The sequence below is a fragment of the Centroberyx gerrardi genome, chromosome 14 (assembly GCF_048128805.1).
Source record: "Centroberyx gerrardi isolate f3 chromosome 14, fCenGer3.hap1.cur.20231027, whole genome shotgun sequence".
Classification (NCBI taxonomy): domain Eukaryota; kingdom Metazoa; phylum Chordata; class Actinopteri; order Beryciformes; family Berycidae; genus Centroberyx; species Centroberyx gerrardi.
The window spans coordinates 12,678,987-12,689,120 of NC_136010.1; the positions used below are offsets into that span (position 1 = coordinate 12,678,987).

The 10,134-nt window shown below is 43.2% G+C and overlaps 1 protein-coding gene across 1 annotated transcript; it reads left to right on the forward strand.

Annotated features, from left to right (window-relative positions):
* The first annotated feature begins 510 nt into the window (after nt 1–510).
* On the forward strand, nt 511–8,817 carry tnnt2a (troponin T type 2a (cardiac)). The gene is given in 15 exon segments (XM_071906311.2): nt 511–588; nt 810–895; nt 2,597–2,614; nt 2,972–3,052; nt 3,954–4,022; nt 5,062–5,091; nt 5,412–5,430; nt 6,111–6,174; nt 6,500–6,616; nt 6,693–6,770; nt 6,858–6,968; nt 7,085–7,194; nt 7,332–7,422; nt 7,515–7,555; nt 8,756–8,817. Coding segments are annotated over 14 exon segments (915 nt in total). The 5' UTR covers nt 511–588; nt 810–843; the 3' UTR covers nt 8,790–8,817.
* Nucleotides 8,818–10,134: the final 1,317 nt, after the last annotated feature.

Sequence of the window (10,134 nt, forward strand, 5' to 3'; positions counted from 1 at the left end):
CTGACATCTTTTGGCTCTCTCGCACAACACAGAAGCAAACCTCAATGTTACATGCATCTATTCTCGCTAAAAACATTTAGGGGGGGGGGGGGGGGGGTGCAGATAAGAGTTGAACGCCTGTGTTTTGTCAGTGGCAGTGTGCCACACACAAGGGTGACTGGATGAGAGAGAATGCGTGTGTGTGCATGCGTGTGTGTGTGTGTGTGTGAGTGTGCATGAGTCAGTCCATGTGAGCAACTGTGGGTTTATCTGTGACTTTTAGGCACTGTGACCCACAGTAGCCTTTTTTGGGAATGGTGATAAGAGAGTACAAGCTATCTAAAAAGTTATTAATAACACAAGAGGGGGTCCCGACTCGAGGACCCTACCCCTCTACACTGTCTCTCCCTTTCTCTCTCTCTCTCTCTCTCTCTCTCTCTCTCTCTCTCTCCCGCTGCCCTCTGAGCACCACCATCACTCTTTGGTCACGTTCCTGTTGGTACTCACTAAAACTGAGGCCATCCAGCTGAAGAGACTCTTCTGCTCTGCTGCACGTTGAGTCTCTCCATCAGCTCTCTCTCTCTTTCTTCATCACTCCATCTGCCTCGGGTAAGTTTGACCGGTGTTATAACATTATTGGCGCATGAACGTACAGGAAGGTTATGTAAAAGTAGAATAGTGTAGCGTGTACTCTGTGAACTCCTGTTACATGGATGCTGTGAAATGAAAGCTACGCCGCACTGTGCAATGAAGTGGTGACAATGTAAAGAGGAATGTGATTTACGGGGAGTTATGGAGCTCAATTAACTGAGTGTTCGGTTAATGTCCAGGTTTATTGCTGCACAACTGAACACACACACCGCCATGTCAGACAACGAGGAAGTGGTGGAGGAGTATGAGGAGTAAGTTGAAGCTAGTTTTCATTTTCATGCATCATACACTGCATGGACCTCAGCTTTGTCAAATAGATTTTTCAGTTGTTTTTCTGCTCAAACCTCAGCTTGTGTCTTTATCTTTTATATATGTGATGACAGACTGGTATACTAGTGTACATAGGTGTATTTTCTTTACTTCCATTGTCATGACAGCTATGTGTGTGTGTGTTTTGTGGTGACTGATTGCTATGTGTTTGTGACTCGGATCAGAATAGTAACCCACGTACGTATTTCTCCTTCGCAGGGAGGTGGAAGGTAAGAAGTCTCATCATGACTCACTGTATTACGGCCCTGAGAGATGTGAGCTACTGTTGCACTGCCCCATAGGAAAGATCTGTTGCCTAACATCGCCCTTTCTTTGTCTCTGGACAAATATAGCATATCTCAAAATTATATTAATTTAGATATCTGAATTCTTCCTCCTGAATCTCCCCTTAGGAGCAATAAAAAAAAAGAGATGCACATGAGAATATACATCTGCATTTGTTGTAAGAAGTGCTCAAGACAAATGAGAAAAGCATGATATCTCATTTGTAGATGGATACACTCACAGATTTCTGAGATGTTTCTCCTTACAGATTTATTAGAGACTTTTAGAAGAGAATGAGTGCATATTAAGACGTGAGAAACAAAATGAAAGAGCTAAGTGAGAAGTGTGATATACCAGAATGAGACAAGTCAAAGCTTGTTTCTCAGGAGCAGAGTTTCAGAAGTATGAGAAAATGGTCAAAATCTCAGACTGTTTTTAAATGAAACTCATCAAAGTCTAGGAGACCTACATGAGAGGAAGAGGAGATCTTATTAAAACATATTGCTTTCCTCTGGGTAAAGCTACTTTGTTTAGACAGGTGCTTTCTGTGAGTCACCCAGTGATCTTAATGAAGCTACCCTAAGCCACATGTTACATGGATTTAAAATGAATCAGCGTACAGTACATTTTCTTTGTTGTGTGTCCAGTGGTAATGAATGTCAGCTTTCTCTGTATTTCTGTTAGCATAAATAGTAGCCATAGCAACGGGTAATGACAAGATCCAATAGTGTATAGAATGTGAATGTTATCCATAAGTACTACATAAACTTGAATGAATGAATGTGCAATCACTTTTTTCGTGCCTAAATTGGTGACGGATAATCAGCCTGCTCTGTTAGCATACACAGTTTCCATAGCTGTAGGTAACAGCTATTAAGTTCAGCTGTATATAGAATATTAATGTGCAAAGTATAATACTATATAATTACCAGGGTAGTTTTTCTAGCATTACAGTGCCATCGTACAAGGAGTGTCTGTGACAAAAACATTTCCTGGTTGAGTCAAATGATTGCATTAGGTGTATTCATAAGAAAATCATGGGAGTTGTAGGTTATTTCTACATTTTTGGAGTGTGCGTGTGTGTGTGTGTGTGTGTGTGTGTGTGCGTGCGTGCGTCTGGGAATATTTCTTCTTCCTCTTCCTTTTATTTTTCTTATTAGATGTAGTAGCAGTAGTAGAGGTAGTAGCATAGTTGTAATGGTAGTAGCAGTAGTAATACTTGTAGCAAAATGTGTATAAAATGCAGGACAAGGGAAAACCATAAACGTGTATCTGTGCTTGTACTTGCATTCAGTCCGTATTTCCCATTGTGTGTATGTGCGTCTGTGTTTTATATTCCTTCTCTGTATGTTTTCCTGGCTGCTTTATTCAGAAGAGGAGGCCGCTGAAGGTATGGGACTGTATCTACTGTACGCTTTGCTGTACAACTCTCACTCTGACATTTATGAATGCAGCTCTGGATCATCAATGAGTGATTTATTATTTACTTATTTTAGTGGCTGCATCTAATGCCATTTAACAGAACAAGAGTGATGGAGGTTGTTTGTTATGTCTTACAATTAGTGAATGAATCAATCGCTTTGGGCTAGTGACATCTTTCTTGATTGATTACATTTTAATCACTCGCGCTTTTCTTTCTTTCTTTCTTTCTTTCGTTCTTTCCTTCTTTCTTTCTTTCTTTCTTTCTTTCTTTCTTATCACTGTGCTGGCTAGCTGGCCAAACTAATCAAGCCTGTGCTTTGCTCAGCAGGAGAGCAGGGGGTAGAGGAGGAGGAGGAGGTGGAGGAGCAGGAGGAGGAGGAGGAGGAGGAGGAGGAGGAGGAGGAAGGTATTGCTTTGAGCTGAAAGCTTCTCTTTGAAGACGCTTCACAGACAATAAATAAGAGGCTATTTTTATGGACATGGTGACAGCACCAGGGCCCAATGTTTTCACGGTAATGAGTACATTTTCTGGGTTAGATGTGTTAGCACTACTATTATATCATGCACATTTAAGAGTAAAAGCTCAATCATACATAGTCAGCCTCTTTTTTTGCTGTCAACAATGGAGCAGTTTCAGAAAGTGCCAGCTGATGAGATCACATGTTAGAGACTTTGCTTACTTCACTCTGCATTTTAGCTCCGGGTGGGAGTCGTTTCTGTTCACCAATATTGCTTGAACTGCCCACGGACATGGGAATGACATGCAACTATGTTTTTGTAAAGATATTAAATGTGTGGCCCATTATATTATTTGGAAGAGGGTTGAGCAAGTAGGTCATGACACGTCCCTGCCACCAAACACACACACACACACACACACACACACACACACATACACACACACTGAATATCGCTCCACTTCACCAGCACTTGTGTGCTATCTGTTATAAATGCCAGAGGTGGGTAGCTCATTCTGAACTGAGCTCTCTGTTATCTCTCTACAGCAAGGTTATTCATGGCGTACACGGACAGACAGACACTTATCTGTGCTGCTCTGGCACACTGTGTCAAACCAACACATTCCTCATGCTCTCTTTAGTTCACTTCCATTAATGTGACATTTGAACAGCTCTGGATGTTCACCAAAAATTCCCTCACACGTCTCGTTCCTGTCACCGTAGAGGTCACTGAAGAGCGAGAGTGACATTATCAATAAGGAAACAAATTGTTAGAACACACCCTGACACGCCACGATAACTCGCAGAGATATGTCGCCATTAATTGTATAATACTTCCTTTTCTCCCAGAGGCCCCGCAGGAAGAGGAGCAGCCTGCTGGGGAGGGGGAAGGAGAGGAAGACGCCAATGAAGAGCAAGGTGAGGGTTTATAAGAGTGAATCAACACTATATCGGCCGATATTTCTTGCGTGCAGACACCAAAACAGTTTTGTCATTGGGACAACACATACACAATGAGACAGCAAAGTGATTGGCAGAGTAATTTACACTTTACTTGTCTGTCAGAGACAGATACACAGAAGATTATCCTCTGTCTAGGGCACACTTCACTTTGGTATGTGACAGTTTGTAGATTTGACCTACCCATTTTCTTCTCTCTCTCTCTCTCTCTCTCTCTCTCTCTCTCTCTCCCCTCCTCCCCTGTCTCTCTTGCTCTCTCACTCTCGGTCTTGCTCTTAGTCATGCTATACACAGCCATTGGGTGAGAGTAAATCCTCAGGTTTCCCATCACTCCCTACCCCAAGGCTCTTGCCCATTAGTCAGAATTGTCTATTTGCTGTTATAATTCATCATTATTGCCATACATCTATATGATATGAAAACTGGAGGGATGTTTGTCAGATTCAGTCTAATCTACGCCTTCAGCATCACAGCCTTTGATGTCTCTTGCTGCGTCAAATTAACTTTTAGACTTGACAAAAAGGTCAGTGAATGCAGCATCTCTCCAGTTGTTTAGCAGAGTAGTTATTAAAATAGGAAAATGAGCATGTTTTTTTCTGTCTGACACCAATGGCTTTTTTAAAAAACGTTTGGTTAAGTGTCACTCAGAGGTCTGGGATGCCATATCTCCTTTGGTGAGAGACTGCTTATTATCAGGACTCGTCTGGCCTCTCCAGAGTGCTATTTGTGATGTGTGACACACACACACACACACACACACACACGTCTTCACTTCTATACATGCTCACACACACAGCAATTGACTTAATCAGTGCTCTATTTCGGTCTTTCTCCTCTTTTCATGTACTCTGATCTATCATTTTGTCTGTCAGCGCTCCTAAAACACTACTATTTGCGGGCTTCCAATACACCCTTATGTGACACACACACACACACACACACACACACACGCACACACACATACACACACCTCTCAAGTATTTTATTTTGGTTTCAGATGGAGAAGGGGAAGCGGAGGAGGGAGGAGGTAATACCATCTATTCATGAATGCATCAAAAATCAAAGACAGCATGGTCCGTTTGTACTTAGATGTACAAACCTGAATCACTCAAGCATTGACCACAGAATTAGTTGGGTGTGAACTTCCTACTACACTGGTTGTCAGTTGTGGTTACGAACACTCAGCCCATTGTCACAGTGTACTGGTATTTCCAGGTAGGACTTCTTAAGTGTTTTGGTGTGGTCTTGGTGTGTGTGTGTGTGTGTGTGTGTGTGTGTATGTATGTAATCTCGCCTTGTGAGTGGTGATCTGTTTTTCTTCTCTTTCTTCATTTTCTCTCTCAACAGAGGCCAAACCCAAATTCAAGTGAGTCCTCTAATGTAGTAACACATCCACCCACCCACCCGAATACACACACACACACACACACACACACAAGCAAATGTCATAATTGCTATAGTTCATTTTAACTAAACCTAAGCATAACTCTTTTTAGTAGACTGTAGTTTGTCTTTAGTAAAATGTAGTTTGTGAGAAAACTGAAACTGAACCAAAACTTTAATCTGTATTCCCAAAATTACATAAAATATTTTTTCAATTGTTTTGGCACTTGTGCTTTATTGATTTTATTGTAATTTTAGCGGGGAAAAAAATTAAGTAAATACATTTTTATCAGTGATATTTTGAAAGTGAGGTGGAGACAGAATGTCCAGTAATAAATGGGCCCACATCAACTATCATTATTCATTATGTTATCATTGATATACAACTTTTAAACCTATTCAAAGTGAATCCTCTACCTATTGTGACACTCCGAAATACTAAAATCTACATCAAAATAGAGATAGAATGCTGCTACTGTACATTCCTGACACGCACAAACACACAAACATGCAAATACATAGAAGGGACATTTTTGCTCGACATGTTGGTGAACATACTACAGCACATTCATCCTACCTTAGCATCCATAGTGACTGATGGCCTATATGTTCCGTCTGTTTTTCTGTTTCTCTACATTCCTTTGCTGCCGTTTTTATCCCCAGGCCATTCATCATGCCCAACCTCATCCCACCTAAGATCCCCGATGGAGAGAAGGTGGATTTTGATGTAAGTGACAGACTGGAAATAAATGCAGATGGGGGCAATAGCTCATAGACTTCAAATGCAGCACACCAGTCACTGCCTGAGGGTGAATTAAATGCATTTTAACTTCAGATCAGTCAGATTCTATGTGATAAGTGTATGACTGCACTGCTTTGTCTATAGCACTCCAATTTAAAATGAACAGGCCCTTGTAAATACTTTTGCAACTTCTCAGAGAACCCACTTTGAGTGTATTTACACTTTCTGTGATCCCGTCTCATGAGGCAGTACATAGACTCACAACACACAGTACAAGCAGCACTGTCTTACTGAATCCTTGTTTCTGTAGGATATACATCGCAAGAGGATGGAGAAGGACCTGACGGAGCTTCAGACTCTGATCGAGGTTCACTTTGAGAGCAGGAAGAAGGAAGAAGAGGAGCTCATTAATCTCAAGGATAGGATTGTGAGTGGCCAGTCTAAACATATACATGACTTGAGATTTGAGTTTGTGTATTAAGATGGGACGATCCGTTGTGCAGGAGAAGCGGCGTTCCGAGCGAGCGGAGCAGCACAGAATCCGCAGCGAAAGAGAGAAAGAACGACAGAAGCGTCTTGAGGTAGGGTCAAAGCCCGGTTGCTGTAATGCAGTTTATGCTCTTCTGCACATACTGAATGAACCACCGACCCTATCTCTTTCTTTCAAGGATGAGAGGGCTCGCAAGGAGGAGGAGGAGGCCAAGAGGAGAGCAGAGGACGATGCCAAGAAGAAGAAGACGCTGACCAGCCTTCACTTTGGAGGCTACATGCAGAAGGTGGTGAGCAGGGGGAGGGCTCAAGCCCGTGCCGGTAATATCCAGGGGTTAAGGGGGTGTTAGTGTATGTCGACCAGAGCCATCCAATATTCCTCTTTCTCTCCCTGTTCGTCCATCAGACAGAGAAGCGGAGCGGTAAGAGGCAGACCGAGAGAGAGAAGAAGAAGAAGATTCTGAGTGAGAGACGCAAATCTCTGGAAATCGAGAACTTGAGCCAGGAGAGACTCAAGTGGGTGGAGATGCATCTTGGTTTAGATTTGTAATACTTTTGTTAGGGATTCACTTTAGTGGGACATGTGACGTGATGAACACAATGCCCCAGCATAGCAATAATATAATCCCATTTTCTGTGTCTGTGGCCCACAGGGAGAAAGCTAAGGAGATGTGGGAATGGATGAACCAGCTGGAGGCAGAGAAGTTTGAATTGCAGTACCAGTTTGCCAGACAGAAGTATGAGGTGGGTATGCTCCAATATACAGTAGATTCAAGTAAGGTGTAGAATCTAATAGAACTCGATAGATTAACATTTGGATGCTTTCTTTGTTCCAGATCAATGTGTTGAGGAACCGTGTGAGCGACCACCAGAAAACGTAAGAAAACTTTCTCGGAATCTAATTTTCTCTCTTTCTCTTTCTCTTTCTCTTTCTCTCTCTCTCTCACACACACACACACACACATCGCCCTCATGCACACCTGCTCACAGAAATCCCCTGGACTGGAAACAGGAATGAGCAAATAATAGACTTGTGCATTGAGGAATTAGAGGAGGTGTGTGTTGATGGAATGGGTGCGTGTGTGTTTGTGTTGTGTGTGGTTGTGGTTGTGGTCAAAGTATCACAGACAGCTTCCCACACAACTATACAGCTACTTTGATCACAGCGATCACTCAAACACACACGCACACACACACACACACACACACACACACACACAACAACTCTAACATAAAACATTATGCAACCCAGTCACCAGTTACCTCCAGGTCATCCTTTCGTAGAGTGGAATCCCTCTCTCCTTTCGCATTTGCATTTCCGTTATAAAACATTCTATTCACAAAGTTCAATGGGACCGGGCTTCTTTATTACATAACCTGATCATAAACCATGGCTGGAAAATCAAAAACGGCAATGACAAAGGACAAGAGAACAATAACATTCTTACCGGACTTAAACAGTCACATGGGCATGAATCTGCTCTGGCAGCACGGACCCACCTGTCCATTATATTCACCACAGAGACAGCGCACCAGACTGTGATAACAGGCACAGACACAGCTGCCGGTTGCCAATGAATAAGCCATGGAAGTCGATTCACTGTTCAAAGCATACCACTGTTTGTGTCTGTGTCTATGTTGGGGGAAGAGAAGACGGTCATGTGTGTGTGTGTGGACGTGTGCTTATTGCTAATTGAGTGACATTTTGAGGCCAGTACAATTTCCCCACCCCTTCCCCTCCCCGCCACATCCCGGCTTTCATGTGTCTTGAAAGGCACGCCAGACCCCCCGAGGCTCCGTTACTCATGCTAACTGCGCTGGGCGGACGGGTGTGGCGGGCGGGTCAGCTGTCACACCTGTCACACACGCTGACAGCGGAGTGCGAGTGTTTGCAGTCTCCGAGTACGCCTCAGACCCTGCGCTATTCGGCGAGTTATTTGTGGAACGGATCGTCGAGGAATCCGCGGCCTCATAATGTCAGCTACATATGCATTCCTGATGCTGAGGAAATTGTATGTGGAGGAACGAGTTGTGTCTCTCTCTTTTGTCCCCCGTGTCACCTGTCTGTTCTCAACAGCTCCAAGAGGACCAAGAGAGGTCTGAGGAAATAAATCAGCCCCATCCGGCCGCCATCGCCTCCACAACTAAGCCGTGTCCTGCCTATCTGCCCCGCCCCAGCCAGCTGCCCCACATGTTTTCCCAATACCAACACCCACCAATTATATCCAGTTCTTCAGTTCTCTCCCTCTCTCTTCTTCCCATCCTTTAAGTTATACGACTTATTTGTCTAGCCTGAAGTGTGCAAGAGTGTAAATAAAACTATCTGAATTCAGTTGCTTTTTACATTGTCACTCGTGGTTTATTAGAAGTCAAAACGGTACGGTCAAGACACGCATAGAGTCAAACGGCCTCAAGCAGAGACAGAAAGAGACACCTTCCCAATCGGAGGCAGGCTCTGACACGACTGTGACTGACATGGTGCTCCTTGGGTCAACGCCCAGGCCTCCACCCAAACACGCACACACACACACACACACACACACACAGACACACAGACTCTCACACACACACACACACGGATGAAAGAGAATTAATCATTTCCATTTAACCCCTTGTCGGGAAATCCTCTGCTTTCTGAATGCGTGCCAGTATTTCAACAACATAGTTCGAAGAGAAAGTACACGGCAACATTATTTTATTTCGCCAACACTGGGGTTTGATCAGACATGCAGATGTGGAGCCAAATCTCAGGAATAACTTTGTTGGCGTGTATTTGATGCAACACCAAATATGCTGGAAGGGGTATAACTTCTACAGAAAGCATTCCATCCAGTGGTATCATAACTTAGTTAGAACTTAAACAATTGCAGGTAATTACATGCCTGCCACACACACACACACACACACACACCCTAATCTACTCCATCTTGCTGCAGTCTAAGCGTGGGGTTGCAATGTCTCTGAGAGGATGCTGTGCATATACACTGAACAAAAATATAAACGCAACACTTTTGGTTTTGCTCCCATTTTTCATGAGTTGAAATAAAAGATCTAAGACTTTTTCTATGCACACAAAAGGCTTATTTCTCTCAAATTTTGTTCACAAATTTGTTTAAATCCGTGTTAGTGAGCACTTCTCCTTTGCCAAGATAATCCATCCACCTGACAGGTGTGGCATATCAAGATGCTGATTAAACAGCATGATTATTGCACAGGTGTGCCTCGGGCTGGTCACAATAAAAGGCCACTCTAAAATGTGCAGTTTTATCTTGAAAAAAGACATTTATTAGGCACTGAACTATGGATCTCACATGACTAGGGCTACAGATTTGCATTTTTTGAAAACCAGTCAGTATCTGGTGTGACCACCATTTGCCTCATGCAGTGCGACATCTCCTTCGCATAGAGCCAGGTTGTTGGTTATGGCCTGTGGGGTATTGGTCCACTCCTCTTCAA